The 20,000-nt window shown below is 41.5% G+C and overlaps 1 protein-coding gene across 3 annotated transcripts in view; it reads left to right on the top strand.

Annotated features, from left to right (window-relative positions):
* sept9a (septin 9a) overlaps positions 1–20,000 on the top strand; it is a 156,345-nt gene that overhangs the window by 35,706 nt on the left and 100,639 nt on the right. Inside the window, exon 1 of one of the 3 annotated variants that reach the window (XM_017683790.2) lies at positions 18,668–18,911. The exons of the other annotated variants lie outside the window; for them this stretch is intronic. Coding sequence (XP_017539279.1) covers positions 18,857–18,911 — 55 coding nt within the window. The 5' untranslated portion in view covers positions 18,668–18,856. Of the gene's footprint in view, positions 1–18,667; positions 18,912–20,000 lie in introns of those variants that run through there. 3 annotated transcript variants of the gene reach the window in all.

Here is a 20,000-nt window from a genome sequence, read left to right on the forward strand (position 1 = left end):
CAGGCTTTAATAACCAGAACAAACTAGCAAAATGCAAAGTAACTAACCACAGTGCTTAAACAAAGAAACACAAAGAGCTACCAAAACACAAGGCAGGGAAAGAACAGCTAGATCACCAAAGTGATAAGTAGACCAGACCACTCTGACTGAAACAAAGGGCTAGATAAAAGGGGAACACCTGGGCGAGGGAGGAGACAGAGACTACAGACAGGTGAAGATACTAATGGGGAAGGCGGGGGAAAGGGTTGAGCCCAAGAACCAAAACACAAACAGAAGCACATGGCAGAAAGCACATGGCTGCAACACAGGGCAAGAAACAGACACAGGAACAAGGGGAAACCATGACAAGAGGGCCATAAGGCTTCTACTGTTCTATTTGAAAAGATCTCTATAATGCTCTGTAGTATTCGTATCGCTGCTGTCTGAAAATCTCCGAAATGGTAATTTTACAGGAGAAGGAAAAAACGTACTTTACTTTCAATGTAAGTCAATGGAACCAGAATTTTTTCCAAGTAATTTTGGGTCGTTTCTTTTGGTCCATTCATCAAGAAATTTACACATAATGTAAAGGGCAACAGGTATTTTCAAAATATGATAAAAACTGAAAAACGACAAAAAATGGAGATACAAGGATTTGTTCCAACAGCAACGAGTCATTCTGGCAGATTATATTACCCTAATAAATTGTAGAGTTTGATAAACTTCTACTGATTTGTTGCATCAGTTGAATAAAAGAAGAATTGTTTCATAGAACTTTGAATGATGATGAGTAGAGGGAAAAGAACCAAACAAGGCTCAATAGTTAGATACGTAGAATCAATTAATCGAATAATAGTCAACAAGCCCTAAGTGTGACGATGCTGATGGTTGTGTCCGTTAGGCTACCTTGTAGTGACAATCAAAGCCGTAATCAGATCAGTGACAAAAACGTCGAAATTCATGCCCTGATTTAACAGCTAATCAAACGTACTTCGAATAATCGAATTTGCTTTGAGTATAATGGAAAAAATCCACTAGTACTAGAAGCTCAAGCATGAAATTTAAACTCAACCCTGCCAGTACGTGAGAAATGATGACCGAAGCCAACAAACTCTGAGGGGAACAGTCGGGTCCTGTGGCATTCAGACAAATATTTCGAGCTGTAGTGCAGAACGCTCCGAAGACGCCTGTGATGGATTCTGCGGTGAGGCGGGATGGGGACGAGGAGAGAGGGATTAAATGCGGAATAATGGAGGGACAGATGGAGAACAGAATGAGAGTGGATGAGTGCAGTCCGGTGGGACGGTGGACACTGTGTGTATTTGTGAGGAACTCCAAGCAGCCACGAAGGAGAAGTGCATTCCCAGCTGCGTGTATGGATCCACTCTGCAAGCCGTCCAACAACGATGCATTTACACTCCACACACACACACACACACACACACACATACACATACATGCTAGAGCTTGACATATTTGTCTGAACCCAAAGGAACCCGACTGCTCACGTCAGGCTCAGGTCAGGTTCAGATTTCATGTTCTTGCCGACCTCCCACTGTCAACATTTTACCCTGTTTTACTCAGAATTCACACCTGCTTTACTTTTTCTCCCTCCTTTATTCTTTCTTTGTTGCCTGAAAGCAGTGTGGCCTTTCTGAAGGCCCCCTAGTGGCCCTTCAACAAGTGGATTATGAGATTAACTAGGACACTTGGCTGTGTTGAGCTGCTAGAGAGCAATGCTGGGTGATGGGGAGGGGTGAGAACCCCCTACTGTGAACACGATTCACACCTCTCCACAAAAGTGCTACAATAAATAAAAAACACAATAAAAGACTGTACACAGACTAAACCATGTACATTTCTAATAAAATATATTCCATCCGTGTTATTATGAAAAGAAAAAAAACTGTGAAAAGTGGTTAAATCTGTCAGACTGGCGTCAGATGCCCTTCGTTGTTGAGCATGAGAACAGAGCATGGTATAAAGTTTATTCAGACTGAACACGTTTGGGATGTTGATGGAAACATTGCTAATCAATAAATTTGTTGAAATGTTATTTAAACTGATATTTAAACTGAGCATTGAATAATAAGCTGCACTTATATTTTACTGTATTTCACTGTGTATTGTAGTTTATTGTATTGTATTGTATTGCATTGCATTGAATGGCACAGAGTTCTGTGTTCAACTCTGTTCCTTTTTCTCTGAAGTCCTACAGTGACTTTTTGTATCTACAGTGACTTTTTGTTTCTCTAACCTACTGGTAACTAGCATAGATACTTTCTCTAGATAGACCAAGCACTTCTTGTAAGTCGCTCTGGATAAGACCGTCTGCTAAATGCTGTAAATATAAATGTACATTTTTGACATAATTATGCAACATTTATTATTTTGTTATTTTGTTGTATTATTTAAAATTTTATTTAGCCATGGAATATCAGACTTGACACTTTGGGTGTTGATGGGCTGTTTTTTTTCTACTACAGACTCAGAACTTAATGAGGTGATTCGGGCCCAGCCTGTTTCAGTCAGAATTCTAGTGGATTTGGATTGGCTTCAGGCTCTGGCCATGTTCAGCCTCAAAACTTGCTGAGGTAGGCCTGGTCCGATCAGGCTTGGGCAGAAAGTTCTTGAGCTGTCTTTGGGTTTAGACCACAACATCAGGCCTGAATTAAGGGACTCTTTCAGCATTTTCAACCTAACCGTTTATCTGTTCTTAAGGGGCAGTCGTGGGCTGGAGGTTAGGGAACCAGCCCTGTGACCGGAAGGTCGCTGGTTCGATCCCCTCGGCTGACAGTCCATGACTGAAGTGCCCTTGAGCAAGACACCTAGCCCCCAGTTGCTCCCTGGGCGCTGTGGATAGGGCTGCTTACTGCCCCCTAGTGTGTGTGTTCACTAGTGCGCATGCATGTGGGTGTTTCCCTGCATGGGTGGGTTAAATGCGGAGGTCTTATTTCACAGTTGGCAAAATGGATCTAAAACATATAGTCTAAAAAAGTAGAATAAACATGGATGTGGTTGTCATACTTTTTACACTGACTCTCTTATCTCACAAGCCAAATAATTGAAATAGGCCAAAACGAGATATAAAACAACAGCTCAGTCTGTCATGGTACATCGTGGAGTTGTGGAGTTGGTAGAATGTGATATTAAGTTTAGAATACATGTGCATTTGTAACAACCCTATGGTGGGGCTCTTTATCATGATCAGCACACCATATGTTAAACATGAAATAAATGACTGTACTAAAGTTTATTTCTATTCAAAGAGCATTAACCTTTAAAGAATGTCATATGAATAGAAATTGGGACGTATCGTATCAGTTCATTAGTTTTGTCCAAGATCATCCCATTTATATTTTTGTCAAAAAAGAAGGAATTCACAGAAATCCTCGTTTATGCATAAAAACATGTTTTAGAGCAGTTCATGCACTGCCCTCCAAAACTACTCCATTTTTCTCCAGCAGCACATGTGACTGCCTTTCAACAACTTTTCCAATCATTAGTGTGACAAGCAGCCTTGCAAGACCTGCTGTGCTAAATGGGATGTTGATGACCTTCATACTTGAGGAAAGAGCACAAACAAAAACTGTACTCGTCTGTGGCCTCTTTCTAGTGACTTGATTTCAAGGTTCACGTCCCTTTCATTAACAACATAAAGCAGCTGACTTCAAAATTGCAGTTTGTGCTATAAAAAAACGGAAAAACTCCCTCAGGATTAAATCTCACTCTCAGACAGAAGGTAACGAGGTGCAGCGCTGCGTATATATTTCACAGAAAAATACTCAGAAACCTCAACTATTAAAAATAATGCTCAATTTTCAGTCTTAATGTGGCCACTCTTTGCTTTCACCACATTAGTTTCAACAGGCTTTCAGTTTTTCAATGAGTGTGTTTACATGTACTTAATAACCCGATAACTGCAGGAAGTCTGACTTATCGGGAATAATGGGGAAACTCCAGGTCTACATGAGTCAGGCAGTGATCGTATTTCTGCTTTGCAGCCAGCCAATAAACTCACAGAAGAAGACGTGACGTAAACTTGACGTGTCTTAAAACTCGAACTTCATGTCGCAGCCTTTTTTTTAAACATTGCGCGATTTACCTGAAAATACGAACATGCATCATCTAGAAGAAGAAGAATATTAAAATCCTTCATTTCATCAAGAATGTAGATTTCAGCTTATTTCATCTGTTTCGCACATGTGCAGACTGGGAAATCTGAAAGAAATCAGAGTAAGAGTTCACATGCACTGAGAAATCTGACTACTGTGGTGGTTGGTTAGTGTAGTGGTTAACACCTCTGCCTTCTACGCAGTAGACTGGGGTTCAATCCCCAACCTGGGTAAGCACCCTACACTATACCAATAAGGGTCCTTGGGCAAGACTCCTAACACCACCTTGGCCTCCCTGTGTAAAATCATCAAATTGTAAGTCGCTCTGGATAAGACCGTCAGCAAAATGCTAGAAATGTAAATTACTGAGCTAAAACCCAGCCTCTTTATCAGATTCCTTAATCAGATTTCTAGACCGGAGTGTGCTGTTTATCGGATAACTGCAGAAATCCGATTATGATTGGATTATCGAGTGCATGTAAACGCACTCTGTGAAATCTGCAGGCGTATTTTCCCAAACTTTCAAAGATCACCAGCAGCTTCTTTGTTTGATGTGTCCGTCTCCTTTTCTCAGTGAGGTTCTTCTTGAACAGCTACACATCCTGACAGACCCATAGCGCTGAGTGGTCTTCTCACAGTGGAAGGATGGACAGAAATGCCCGTGGATGTTTTCAGATCTGAAGCAGCTTGATTTTCTCCTCTCTCTCCAAGATGGAAGCTTTAAGTGTTTTGCGGGTGGTTGTTAGGAATTCCATTTTCTCTGTATCTTTCAATGCTTTTTTGAACGCCTTATTTTCTGACTTTCCTATTCATTATGCAAATGTGTTGTCTTATATCTCTTTAGAAATATCTCACAACTAGTATTTAGTGGCCGTTTTAACTGGAAGTTAAATAAACAATACGTGGGCTCTGACTTTTGCATACGTTCCCGTTTATTTTTAGGATTTCCAACTGATAGAAAGCTGTGTGCGAAGTCACAGGCATCTTATTGCATCTCTGCTGCATCTGTTTCTTCTCTGATATTCTGATTTATAGCTTTTGTATAACTATCATAAATGGCTTTTCATCTCAGCTGACAGAACACCCAGCTCATGTGGCCCGCAGCCCTCACACTGCAGGAGGTCTCAGTGACCTCGTGTTTAAGTGTCATAGTGTTGTGCTACTTTGTTTTACCACAAGGGGTCAGTGCAAAACATAAAATGGACTTTTTTTTAATTCTCTGAAATGTTAGTTGGCAAAGCTTTCAAAAAGCTTATTTTTTTCTCTTGATAATAATTTTTTCTCATAAACCATTCTATGTTCATGCAGAAATCTCTCCTCCGCTCGCTCTTTCCTCTCTTCCCCTCTCTCAGGCTCTAACTCTCTCGCGCTTGCTCGCTCGGTCTCGGACCTACATTGTTTTTCCAGCGTTCTGCCTTTCACGATTTTATTAGGGGAAATGTTAGTCCACTTGACTTCCTTCTGCTGCCGCCGCTTTGTTTCAGGCAGGCTGGCACTGGAAAATAAAGGGAATGAAAATGAGAATATGCTTTTGAAGGGTTGAGATCAGTGAGAGCAGTGGTCACCAACTATGGTGGTCCTGAAGATAGAGCTACCTTCCTGTCAGCTCCAGCCACAAGCTGCCACACTTTAGAAGTCTCTGATTGGCTGGATCAGATGCATTAGTCTTAGTTAGATGCAGATTGGAACTAAACTCTCCAGGAAAGTGTTCAGATTTAAATTTACTTATATGCCGCATAGAAATATTCATGTGCTATGTGCGTGATTCTAGGCCAGTCCTTGGACTTTACACTGGGATGAAGGTATAGAATTTAGTTATGATTGCAGCAAATATTCGATACCAGTGTGCAAAATAACTCCTGGTATTTGGGGTCCAAAGTTGGCTGGCTGCTAACTCACTCACCATAGCTCTTAATGCGCTCTTCCACACATTAACTGAGATCTTACACATCCCCCTTTGATCTTCGGTTTGAGGAATGAGTATCAGTTCACTCTTTCCACCGAGCTCTTGCGAAATTGGGCAGGTCTTCAGATTCACAGATATGATATGGCATATTGTAACGTTTTTTAGAGGCATCCCGTGCAGAGTTACAGCTGCTATGAAGGACCAACTCGGTGAACCAGTTTGCTGTGGCACCACCCTGAGGCTAAACAATGCCGTTAGTTAACAATACCAAAGAAGGAAGGTCTTGGATTTTAGGTGAAGCAGCTAAACAATGAGCTTCCCCTGAATTTGGGAATATTTTACCCTAACAAACAGCCAAACTTCATAATAAGGTTATTTTCAGGGACCCCCTAGAATTTTGAGACATTCAGGTGATCCAAGAATTATGGGGTCTTGGACCCACAGGACCCTCTGTATGCCGCGCCTTGTTCTTTACAAATAGGTACAAATATTATAATGAAAATATTAGAATAAAAACAGAGAAGAGATTGGGAAAAGTGGTGCATTCAGCCATTTTTTATGAAGCATCATTAATCAATCCAGCAGGGCAACCTTTGTTTATGGAACTAAATGATAGTTGGGTCACCAGTGAACAGAGCAAGACAATCTGCCTGAACGTCACACTAAAACAGCCATTTACGGTCAGGCTTTTTTCCTGTGAGTCAAACTGTCGTTTCTTTTCAACGCGGCAGTGATATCTCGGCACTAGTCAGAGGTCGGGTTGCTGAGATTCCACTCCTGTCTGTAGTAGATCGGCTGGTTTAGTCTACATGTTTTTCTGTAACACTTCCTATGAATGTCACGTTTGTAAGCATCTATAAACACATTCATAACATGTTATAATGCATTTATAAGGCATCATAAACATGGCATTATGCATTGTTAACATAATGGATTATAAGTACTGTTCATAACACATTATAAGAACTCATAAATTGTATTTGTCTGCTCTAAGTAAAGTGAAGCGTACTGGACTAAAGCCTCCTCCAGTGTTAAGAGTGAGGCTTCAAGTTGAAGTATTTACTGAAGGATTTACTGAAACACTAAAACATCCACAATAAAGCTCATTACAGGCTTCAGATGTCAGATATTTTAAACTAGCGCTGTCTTCAGTGTTTCACCCAATGTGGGAAAGTCAATGTGCAACACTGTTAATGTGCACCACCGTTAGCCTGGCACTAACTTATCCAATAGAATGCCAGCAGAAATGAGCCTTACTGTACTGTAGTGTAGTGTAGTGTTACAGAGTGGAGGCTTCTATCACTGCACTCTACTATCTCACCTCTCCCTCTCCAGGCCTTCACTCCACAGTGACATCACTCTTAGTGTCATGACAGAGGAGGTTCAGGGAAGGGGCTGATGGGTACTTGGCTTGCTGTGATGTAAAGTAACATTTAAAGTGAGAGCGCTGGGTAAGAAAAGCGCACTGTAGCAATAATTCTAGTCTGGACAGCCTGGTTGGAGCATCTGAATATTCAGTACTGAAGCCCAAAGATGCAGCCCTAACAGCACCAGCGCTGAGAAATAAAACACAGGAGATCTCAGGGTGTAAATAAACTTTGTATTCGTCTTTACGCGCTCCACGCTGAGACTGACAGTGACAGTGTAACATGTTATTAACACTACTTATAATGCAGTACATTAACAATTCATAATATATAAGAAACATGGCTATAAAGTGTAATTATTTTTTATAAATATTTATAAACATGTTTATAAAGCCTTATGAATGCATTGTAACATGTTATAAATGTGTTTATAGATGCTTACAAACATGACATTCATAGAAAATGCTCTCCACCCTTTTTTTCCCAAGAATAAACAACAGCGTGCTGGTTGGCGAGCCGTCCATTAGAGTCAGAAAGCATCTTATTGAGGCTTCACTGGGCGATGGGACAGTTTGGCTCTGCCTCTGGGCATAAAGCGTTTCGGAGCAGCTTGAAAATGAAAGAATCCGTGTAGAATCTACAATATGGTCACCTCTTCACTCAGTCACCTCATCACGTTTATCAGTGATGTTTTTGCGTTACTTTATAGGACTTCAAGTTTCATTAAGTAATAGTAATAATAACACTAATCAAATAATAACAATAATAAACTAACAATAACAATAAATAACGATAAGATTAAAACATCTTTTTCATTTAATCACTGAAACACTTACCTTGAGCTTTGCTAATCTTACAGAATATTTAAATACTTGAGATGATATTTAGCAGAATATTCAACCATTTAAAAATATTAAACGATCCTAAATTGAGCGCAGCTACAAAGTGCATGTGCGAGGCTTTTCAGATACGCCCACACGCTGCGTGCCAGTGACCGACAGCTGGGCGCACAGCTGCAAGTGTGGGACGTTTATATCTGTAACCTGCCTGCTTTAATTAGTCCACTCCGTAGCAGTCAATCAACCAGGACAGGTTTGGTGTCTGAAATTAGCTGCTTTAGTTTCAGCGCAGGAGTAATGCACAAAGCGTGGCTAGACCATCGCACATCAGGCACAGTTCAGGCTTCAGTTCTACTGGTTTTTGCAAGGCGATGTATGTCTGTCCGTGCGTGGAGCACATCATGCCTTAACGTAGGGCTGAACGATTTGGCTAAAATATCTAATTGCGATTTTTCTGAATTATATTGGAGTTTAAATTGCGATTTTATTCTACAAGTTGAGGTTTTTTTGTTGACAAGATCAGGATATTAACCTTTACCCGCTTGAGGCTTGACCCCAGTCTGCCAGGAAGATGTGATTGTGATGTCACAAAGCGTGGCGGTTCGGTTCCCTCCGATTGGTCTGCCTTATGTACACAGTTCTCGAATTCTGCGTTATTTGGTTACATTTTCCCTCCAAAAACTTAGGACAATATTTTTGATGCTGTCAATTTTTTAAAAATGGCAGCTCTTGCGATTGTGAGGATCAGGACATCCAGGTTACAGAGAAGCTTCCTCCCGCAAGCCATCGCTCTCTTGTTATAATATTACACATAAAGATATTCCAGCTTCTGAAATGCACTTCTAAAAATATGTCTTATATATTTTCACACTCAACAGTCCATCTTCTGAAACTACCGTCACAGACCAGTGTTTATCCTAGCACCTCACTTACCTGCCTTATTATCCTACTGATCACTTTCTTTACCACTATATGCTCTTTAACTGCTGCTGCTCTCAGCACTTTGATATAAGAGACATACTTTGTACAATGTAAGGTTTGCAGGTATGACTGCATGTATATGTGAGTGAGTGATGGTACAGTACATGTTTTATTTTATTTTATTTTATTCACTACATGTAAATGTTTGTCTGATAGTTTCTGATTCTGAAAATTGCACTCCCTTAGATTGCGATTTGGATATAAAAACAGCCCTGCCTTAGTGTTTATTTGCACTTATGCTAAGGCTGTTTTTATTTTGCCTGCAAAATACAGGCAAAATGTGTTTATTACCTAGATGAATGCTCTAGGTGCATAAGATTTTGACATAGTACCGTATGTGGTACATATAGGTACTACATAATCCTTTATTTATTTAATTTCCAGACAAAATATTACATTCATACAATTCAATGGTACTCATTTTTCAGGACATATCTCTGGGGAGTTCAGTTATAAGAAAATCCGCCTGGATAAAGAAAGAGAAAAACAAAGGAAAATAAGTGAAAAAAAAACAACCAAGTTTGTAAAACTCAGATTAAAAAAAAATTATAAATAGTTACACAGAAAATAACAACCACCTGCAAGACCTGGCCGACATCAAAACTGTCGCCGTCAGATAAACAGCGCTTAAAGCTTCAAGCTCCACTCCTGCTTCAGGTCTGAAAACATCCACAGGTGTTTCTGTCCATCTTTCCACTGTGAGAAGACAACTCAGTGATATGGGTCTGAAAGGATGTGTAGCTGTCAAGCCTCACTGGCTGCATTTACATGCAAAGATTTTTGCCAGTCTGACTGAATACATTCCGATTACATATTGAGATTGAGGTGTTTATATGCTCGCTCTACTCAATAACCTGATCGTTTACATGCTCACTACAAGTAATCCGATCCAAAATGACGCACAAGCGTAAGAGAACCACTTAGAGTAGACGTTGCTATGACAACGAGCATCATGTGAGGTCCAGTCAGAGTGAGATGAGCAGCAGTGAGCAGTGCTTGTGATTTTAATTACTTTAAAATGACGTCAGACTCAGAAAAACGTCCTTCACATGTCCTTATTAAAGAAGGCCGAGAGGAAGACGTCGTGTTCTGAGACGCGTAAACTGGACGTCCGTCCCACCGCTGTCTTTTAAAGATTAGAGCATTAACTTCGCCTCCTCTGTAGACCAGTTTCTCTGCCATGTTGAATCGCTGTGATGTGACGCACATGCAGAACGGACTTAAACTTTCTGATAGGGAATGTAATCAGATTCAGGCGTTTACACAGATATTATTCTTCTATTTAACTGACTATTTAGAGGTTTACCCACCTCGTTCAATCGGATAGAAATTGTGTTCCAAATGGCCTCAATCGGACTAGACTATTCCAAATGAGGTGTTTACATGGACGTATTCCATTTCGGTTGAGCTATTAGTCCGATTATTAACTGATTATTAGGCTGCATGTAAACGTGGCTACTGAGAAAAGGAGACAGGCACATCAAATGTAGAAACTGAGCAATAGACAATGGTCCAGACCTGAACATCACTGAATGTGTTTGGGGTTATTTGGATTGTGAGAAGCAGAAAATGCAACCAGCTTCTAAGACTGAACTCTGGAGGTGTGGAAAAATATCTCTGCAGATTTCTTCGAGTCTCCTGAAAAGAATGGAAGCTGTAATAAAGGCAAAGAGTGACTCATTAAATACTGAAACAGAGGGAAACTGAGAAATGGATAATGTTGTTGAGATATTCTGCTTAATATCTTTTCTACCATGACTGAAAATTACAAATGCAAGATCTCTTCCAGAAGTATATATAACATGTGGGCTCTTCGTCCTCGGCCAGGTGAACGCTGGAACGCTGTCTGATATTTGGTCGTTGCCATGTAAACACGGCCCTGTTGTAAAAGCAGCCAACACATTCAGCACAGAGAACACAGCAGCTGGAGAGCAACTCATGTTAGAGGTGAAGTGTGTGTGTGTGTGTGTGTGTGTGTGTGTGTGTGTGTGTGTGTGTGTGTGTGTGTGTGTGCGCGTGTGTGTGTGTGTGTGTGTGTGTCTAGCCTTATGTGGCAGTTCTGTGCTGCTGTATCTCCACCTCTGTAGGTGAAGTGCAGACATGTGAATGCGTGTGACGATGGCTGGTGGAGTGGAGTTTAATGGAGAAAGCATTTCGAATCATTTAATGAGATCCATCAATTCCAGAAATACTTAAATCAGTGCTGTAGCTGTGCTTAACTCCATTTGCTGTGTGGCACTTCTCGTCCAGTCGGCAGTCATCTTGAGGCGGCTGCTATAGTCTTTCACCGGACTGGGCAGATTAGAACCTCTGACCCATTACATAAGAGGCAGACCCTAGTCTGCCCCATAGTGGAGAACAGAGTTCAGACAGCTTATGGTTCTTAAATATGAGAAGTAAAACGTTTTTAACAAACTCGTTTATTATTTGAAAATTCAAAATTCGGACACGTCCCTGTTTCAAAAATGACCAACGATGACAGAACGAGGTGAGCTAACTTAAAAGAGCAGGAGACTAAAGAGAACGAAGCTCGTAAAGTCGACGGGAACTCAGCCTTAACTCAAGAAAAATGTACTAAAAGCGGAAAAGAATGGATTTCTGACCGTTGGTATGTATGCGTCTGTCACTGACCCTTTGTTGCAGTGTGTGCTGCTGCGACAGCTGCTGGTTGTGTGTGTGTGTGTGTGTGTGTGTGTCTGTGTGTGTTCCCCAGGACAACAGCTGAAGCACAACCACATGCTGAAACGGCAGCTCCATCTGCTTTAAGCCCGACTCCTGCAGTGCCCCTGATATCTACATTATGATATTTGTATAGAAGTCACTGCCAGCCAATACAATACAGGCAACTACTGCTGGCAAAAATAGCTAAGCATTTGTAATTGGCTAATAAGCTCCACCTGAGGCAGCTAATATCCTAAAGGTTAGATGGTGATTGAAGCAGCCTTGCCTTCAGCAGAAGAGTCATCTTAGCAAGGCCTATTTTTTTCTGTTAAAGCATATTGAGAGGCTGTGCTAGGCAGTGATTTTGTCAGAGGGAAGGGATGAAATCACTGTAAAGCACGACCTCAGTGGCTCATTGCTTTTATAAAACAACAGCAACATTTAATTAGCATTTCGTCATATAATCATGAAAATATAACCGTGTTTTAATCCCTTAAAATCCCAGACGTATTACATACTAAGGCTTATTATTCAGTAACTACAGGGACTTCAGAGCAAACTGGCTGAGCTATTATTTGATAATAGAAGTGTGTAATAATGGGTCATTTAAAGGGTTAATGTAGCAACCGTCACCCTGTGGGTTTTTCCTATCAAATTACCACCCGTAGCAATAATACCACTTTTTGCTAGCGCCTCTGTGCTATTCCCTGTGTTGTGTTAGCGTCAGGCTAACAGTGCCAGTCATTTCCACACACTTTGGGTTTAATAGTGTGCATCGCAGATCCACCAGAAGCAGCCATATGAAGCTTGTAAGACATCCAGGTAACATGTTCTGTGCTTTGTGTGTTACAGGTTTACACTGAATTCTACAGTAAATACTTCCGTTCAGAGCCTAACACTGAAAACTGAAAGCAGGGCCTGCTAGCCTGTTAGCTGTCTGCAGAGTTGATCAGACTAGTTTAGTTCTAGAAGAAAACCTTGTATCTCCATTTTTGGCATTTTTCAGTTTTTGACATCATTTGAAAGTATCTGATCCTCTTTACATTGTTTGTAGATTTTATGATGAATGGCCTAAAAGAAATGACCCAAAATGACATGGGAAAAATTCTGGTTCCCTTGACTTACATTGATAGTAAAGTAGGTTTTTTCCTTCTCCTGTAAAGTTACCATTTTGGAGATACAAGGTTTCTTCCAACAGCAGCAATACGTTTAAACAAAACCAGTCATGTAAGCAAGTAAGTACATCCCATGAAATGTTTCTCTCTCTCTCTCTCTCTCTCTCTCTCTCTCTCTCATGTAGACGTTTCCTATAACTGTCTACCCATTTCTGACATCTGGTGCGAGAATTTTTGCCCTCTCTTCCATACAGAATTCTTTCAACTATGCAATATTTGAGGGGCTTCTTGCATGTACAGTCCATCTCAAACCCCCATTCCCTGAACCAGACTTTCAATGGGATTCACGTCTGGCCTCTGACTAAGCCGTTCCATAACCCTCAATTTCCTCTTTTTGAACTGTTCCTTGGTGGATTTACTTGTATGTTTTGGATCATTATCCTGTTAAATGGTCCACTTCTTCAGCTTCTGCTCTTGAACAGATGGCCTCTCAATCTCCTTCAGCATTCTCTGGTATGACTGTAAGTTAGCTAGGCCCTGAGGCAAAGCAGCCCCAAATAACCATAACATTTCCACCACAGTGCTTTAGAGTTGGTAGTAGTTTCCTCTGATCAGATGTAGTCTTTCTTTTTACCAAACATGGCTTTGGTACTGCGGCCAAACGAGTCTATCTTTGACTCATCTGTGCATCGCAAGTTGTTCCAAAGGTCGCCTAACTATTCTTCAGCAAACTTTTTCGGGTTTCTTGCGGTCTGCTCTTGGGTTAAATTTGGTGGGGCAGGCTGACCTGCGTATTTTGGCTGTGGTTTTAAATTTTCCCCACTTAGAGATGATCTTCCAGACAGTGGAATGATTGATTTCCAATAGTTTGGACATCTTCGTAAACCTCTGAGACTCCAAGACATCTATAAACTTCCTTTTTAAGGCCCTCAGAGAGCTATTTTGATCTAGGAGTGATGATACCATACACTCCAGTAACAGTTATATTAAAGATGACCAAAATGTTCATTTTAAGTATTAAATCATCTTAATGTTTTAGATATCTGTATGTCCAAATATGACGAAAAGGTCTTATTAAAGACTTATTTCTTCACATGGCTGTATGTTTACTGCTGTTTTAGGCCGGCTATTTGATTGACACACTGATGCCTGACGTCATTACGCTCAGTGGTCCATGCGGCCAACATAACAGAGTGTAATGCAGAATTCAGTTGTAGCGAGGCGGACACTGGTGTGTGCATATCAAGTATTTTCGAAGATTGCTCAGCCAATCGGTCTTTAGGACCAGAACTGTCCATTTATTATGTACGTTTTGGGTCTGTCTGTGCGTACTTACGAGTGAGAGAAGAGGGGGGAGACCCGGTGTTTGCCAGAAGAGCAGAAAAATCTACAGCGTGATTACTCACATAAGGACCAAAGTTTTCCTGTTTATGTAGGCCTGCAATGCATCATGTCTCAATGCAGGCTGCTTTAGTATAACAAGCCAGTGCTTTTCCAAACAGCAGACTCTCACTGACAGCAGAGTGTATCCATAGAGAAAGCACACAACTACACAACTAACCCCGACGCTGACATCTGTTCAAATACTGTAAATTCAAACTTAATTAAATTTTCCCACCTTGGCCCAAATGTAGCCAAGTTCAAGTCGGGCTGCAACTGTCGAACATGTTCATTTGAACAGAATGAACATGGAGGTGATTAAGGTTTTCAAGCTGCTCAAAACCGGTTTAAAGTGGGGCACTGGCCAAACTCTTGCTGGCTTTAATGTCTGGTGCAGTATGAATAATTTAACTTCTGCTCTGGACAGCTAGCCAGCCCGTCTCATGTATTCTCAGTAGTAAATAAAACTCAAAACTAGCTAGCAATCTGGAGCCGTCGACTATTTAGGACTGCACCTGGACTAATTCTGCTGCCTCGGATTGCGATAGTCTCACAAGTCGTTCCAAATAACCATCTCCCATGAGTCTGGTGTGCTGAGCCGTTAGCTGTGTGCTACTTATGACAAGCTAGCGGTCAGCTTGATTTTTTCACCCCCACAGATGTGCGAGATTTCTGCTTTTAGCCAATAAACTCACGGAAGAAGACGTGACGTAAACGTATTGTAAGACTCAAACTTCACGCCGCAGCTTTTTTTAAAACATTGCCTCACTTTGCCTGAAAATATGAACTTATATCATCTAGAAGATGAAGAACGTTCACCTCCTTTATTTTGTGTTTGGTTTCAGCAGCACTCAAAGTGTTTCGCTTCATCTCACGACACCCACCGTCTGATCTCATGCATGTGCAGACTGAGAAATCCGAGTTCACATGCACTGAGAAATCTGATTCCTGAGCTAAAATCCAGCCTCTTTATCGGATTTCTTGATCAGATCGGAGTCTGGTGTTTACATGACCATTTGAATAATCGGATAACAACAGAAATCGGATTATGATCAGATTATCGAGTGCATGTAAACACACTAACACACAAAAGACACCTGCGAGCCTGTTGCTGGCGAGTCGCTCTGCCTATTTCTAGTCCTATAAGATGATTTTAAACAAGATCAGGTTCTTACAGAGGCAAGAGTCGTGTGAAGAAGTAGGTACATCCCGTGAAATGTTTCTCTTTTTATTATATTCTTTTACATATGTGCACAGAGCAGTGATCGATCTTCAGTTGCACATGTATGCGTACAAAAAAGAATGGAAATTTGAATTTGCAGTCATTTATTTAAGAAACTGTGAGACTTTTGTTTCTTTTTAAAAAAAAAAGAAAAGGTGCACACCTGGCCTGTGTAAACTGGTACTGCCCCTTTGACAGAAACTGCTTTACGTAAACATTTACTGTAACTGTCTACCAGTTTCTGACATCTACTGGGAGGAAGTTTGGCCCACTGCTTCGGGCAGAATTCTTTGAGGGGTTTCTTGCTTGTACAGCCTGTTTCAAATCCCCCCCACAGCATTTCAGTAGAGATTCAGATCTGGGCTAGACCAACTAGACCAATCCTGTAGTCTCAAACTGCCATACGTTCAAGATTTCGGCAACTGTTTTCGCTCTGTGATGTACTTTAGTCCATTTTCATAGATAGCAGTGTTTTATACGGTGTTAGAAAGCACTCGGAACAAAACCTCGTATCTCTGTTTTTGTCAATTTTAAGTTTTTGTCATGTTCGGAAAAATGCCTGTTGCCCTTTACATTGTGTTTAAATTTCAGGATAAACGGACCAAAAGAAACGGCCCGAAATGACTTGGAAATTCTGGTTCCATTGACTTACAATAAAAGTAAAGTGTGTTTTTTCCTTCTCCTGTAAAGTTACCATTTTGGAGATACGAGGTTTTCTGCGGACAGCAGCGATATTTTAGACCACGTAACATGTTTTGAGGCGAGTGTGTGATGGTGTAGAACTGCAGTTAGCACCATGATAATTGATACCTATAGCTTACATTACTTGTTAGCTACATTAGCTTTTCTGCTTCAGTGTAAAACTGAAAAAAGCAAACTTGGCACATCACAGATCTGCGGAATTATAACTACTCTGCTGCTGCACTGTGCTTTAATGTACTCAGGGGTGAATTTGAATGGATTTGGTTTTAAATGCTAATATTTTTACCTCCTCTTCTTCTTCTTCTTCTTCTTCTTCTTCCGGCTGCTCCCTTTAGGGGTCGCTACAGCGGATCATCTTGCCCCATCCACTGCCTCCTCTACTTTCACACCAACCATGTCCACCTTCACTACATCCATAAACCCTCTCTGAGGTCTACCTCTTCTCCTTCTACCCGGCAGCTCCATCTCCAACATTCTTTGACCAATAATATTTTTACCTCTGCTCAACTAAATTATTGAGTAACAGAATCCGCTTTAGGCATTAATGTTTTGTTCCTAATTCATTTTTGGGTTTAATTTCATTCTGTTGTGCTGGTTTGGCTACTGAACTGCTGTCCTGCTGTTTGGAGCTTTAGCATGTTGTTTTAGACCAGAAGGCTACAGGAATTAAACCTGATAATCTTCGGTTTCGAGGTTGATCCATTCTGGATGTTCTCGGACGTTCCGCTGCAGTTTTGTAAGTTGATTAGTTGATGAGTTTCATGAGCTGCTACTTTGGTACTTCTTTTGTGCTTTCTAGAGAGGTGTTTCTGCTTTACCTGCAGTCCATCTTTACCTGCAGTAACAGCGCTTGTACTGGGCGAGGGTTTGGGCCACACGGGTGGAGATGGTAGCAGACAGAGCTCTGACAGTGTCAGAGTTGGAGACGTTGTCACTGATTCAGAGCTGATTTATGGTGTCGGAGCTGATTTACGGTGGCCTTTGATTCCTGCGCCCCTTTAAGAGCTGCTGGCCTGAGGCTGCGCACAAATTCAGGAAACTTCAGGGGAAACTGCAGCTTTAACACGCAACCAAGAGCAGATGCGGCTTCTGCTGGACTTCTCCTGAAAAATGTGCAGCTGTGAACTGGATTCTCTGCTGTTGTTCAGACTCTCTATCTGTCTGCCTGTCTGTCTGTCTGTCTGTCTAGCTCTGTTTCTCTGGCTCTCTCTGATTCTCTCTCGACTCTTTAGCTTTGTCTTTTTTCTCTCTCTCACTCTCTTATCTATCTATCTATTTATCTATCTATCTCTGTCTCTTTCTCTTGCTGATTCTGTCTCCATTCTCTCCTTTTCTGTCTCTCATTCTGTCTGACATTCTTTCTCTCCCATTCTCTCTCTCTCTCTCTCTCTCTCTCTCTCTCTCTCTCTCTGTCTCTGTCAATCTGTCTCCACTTTCTCTGGGATCTCTCCTCTGCTCTTCTCTCTCTGGGTTAATGAACTTTATCCACATTATGAAGAATTGAGTCACTTGTGGGGAGTGAGTGAGTGAGTGAGTGTGTGTGTGTGTGTGTGTGTGTGTGTGTGTGTGTGTGTGTGTGTGTGTGTGTGTGTGTGTGTGTGTGTGTGTGTGTGTGTGTGTGTGAACTCTCGACGAGAAAAAGTGGAGTATTCACTGGGAGAACCATTTCAGGCAGTGATAAAGAGAGTGGGAGAGAGTGAGAGAGAAAGTGGAGGGAGAAGAAAGAGAGAGAGAGAGAAAGAGAGAGAGAGAGAAGACAGAGTGGAGGAGAAGAGAGTGGGACACAGAGAGAGGAAAAAAGAAAACAAGACAGTGGAGAGGGTAAAGAAGGGGGTAGAGAGAGGAAGAAAGATAGAGGAGGGATAGAAGGAGGAGAGAGAGTGATTGAGGAGAGAGAGAGAGAGAGAAAGAAGTGAAGGAAGAGAAAGAGAAAAAAGAGAGGACATAGTAGAGATAGTGGAGGGAGAGATAGAGTAAAGAGAAGAGAGGGGAGAGAGAGAGAGAGAGAGAGAGAGAGAAAGAAGTGAAGGAAGAGAAAGAGAAAAAAGAGAGGACAGGGTAGAGACAGTGGAGGGAGAGATAGAGTAAAGAGAAGAGAGGGGAGAGAGAGAGAGAGAGAGAGAGAGAGAGAAAGAAGTGAAGGAAGAGAAAGAGAAAAAAGAGAGGACAGGGTAGAGACAGTGGAGGGAGAGATAGAGTAAAGAGAAGAGAGGGGAGAGAGAGAGAGAGAGAGAGAGAAAGAAGTGAAGGAAGAGAAAGAGAAAAAAGAGAGGACAGGGTAGAGACAGTGGAGGGAGAGATAGAGGGGAGAGAGAGAGAGAGAGAGAGAGAGAGAGTGGGGGTGGGGGGTTTGTCATCACTCGCTCGTTCTGGAGTGCTGGAGGGAGGAAGTGGAGGAAGAGAACTTTTGTCCTTTAAGAAGAAAGCGCTGCTCTCGGCTCTGTGTCCAGCGGCGAGAGCTAGGCTGAACTTTTTTTCCCTCCGTTGCCTCCTAATTTGGGATTTGTTTGGGGGCTGGAGACCGGAGTGCATGTGAGAGAGAGTCTGCCTCGCTGGGAAAGTACGGAGCCTTAAGATTCCCCCCTGAAAATGTCCGAGTCCAGCGTTAATGTGCATTTGGAGGGAATTATTTCAGACTTTGAAGGTCAGTTTTCTTCGTTTCTTGCACTGCGGGCAGCTTGGCTTTTACAGAACAGGTCAGCTAAACATGATTACATGGCTGAAAAGGAATGGAAGCTGGTCGCCACCAATTGGCTTAAAGATCTTATTTGCATTGAGCTAATTGGTGGCTATTCATGTCCATTCATTGTTAGCAGTGTTAGCATTTTTAACTTGGGTGTTCCTGTATGTATTTATAACATAACATTTGTTTGTTTAGGGTATATATTAACAGTAATACCTTCGGTTGTTACAGTTTATAAAGCTCATGTCCTGTTTCTTGTCGTTTATTTCCCCCCTGGGATCCATTTATGGACCTTTATGCACCAAAAACAGTCATAGTTCATTTTTACATGCCTTAAAAATTCAAGATTAAATATTGTGACTTTGAGTCTGAAATATGTGAAATATGAGGTCTGTTTTGATTGGCTGTCCTGGATTTGTTCAAAAAGCAGCTTTTATCATTTCACTGTGAGTGGGCGGGGCTTAACGACTGCAGGCTGATTATGGTGATATACACTCTCAGAATAAAAGGTACGAAACTGTCACTGGGGCAGTTCTCCTCTTGTCACTGGGGCGGGACCTTCAAGGGTCCATCTCAGTGCCTTTAGTCCGGGAACATAACTGAACCATAATCCACTGAAATTATATTTTCTAAGCTGTTCTGACTCCACACCCCTCGCTTCGCCTCCAGGCTTTTATTTTATTGCTCTGTTTTAAAACATTTGGTTATGAAATGATACAAATACGAACTTTTCACCTGGAAAAATTATTTAAGGTGCACAGTCAGACCTTAAAACCACTGCTGTACCTTTGAGGGAACATTTGCACTGTTTGTACCTTGAACGAAAAATGTACCTTTATTTCTGACAGTGTGTGTTAATGAGTTGGGAAGCTGCTGCTGCTGGAAAAGTCAGTTTTCCACAACACAAGCCCTTGATGGAAAGATACAGTCATATGCAATTACATTTTGTTCATTTTAAAAGTGAACGCAGGTCTTCAAACTGGTCTTCAGGGCCCCCAAACAGCCCACAGTGAATTAGGTTGGAGCATAAAGATGGATCGTTTTGTGACA

The sequence above is a fragment of the Pygocentrus nattereri genome, chromosome 14 (genome assembly GCF_015220715.1).
Source record: "Pygocentrus nattereri isolate fPygNat1 chromosome 14, fPygNat1.pri, whole genome shotgun sequence".
Classification (NCBI taxonomy): Eukaryota; Metazoa; Chordata; class Actinopteri; order Characiformes; family Serrasalmidae; genus Pygocentrus; species Pygocentrus nattereri.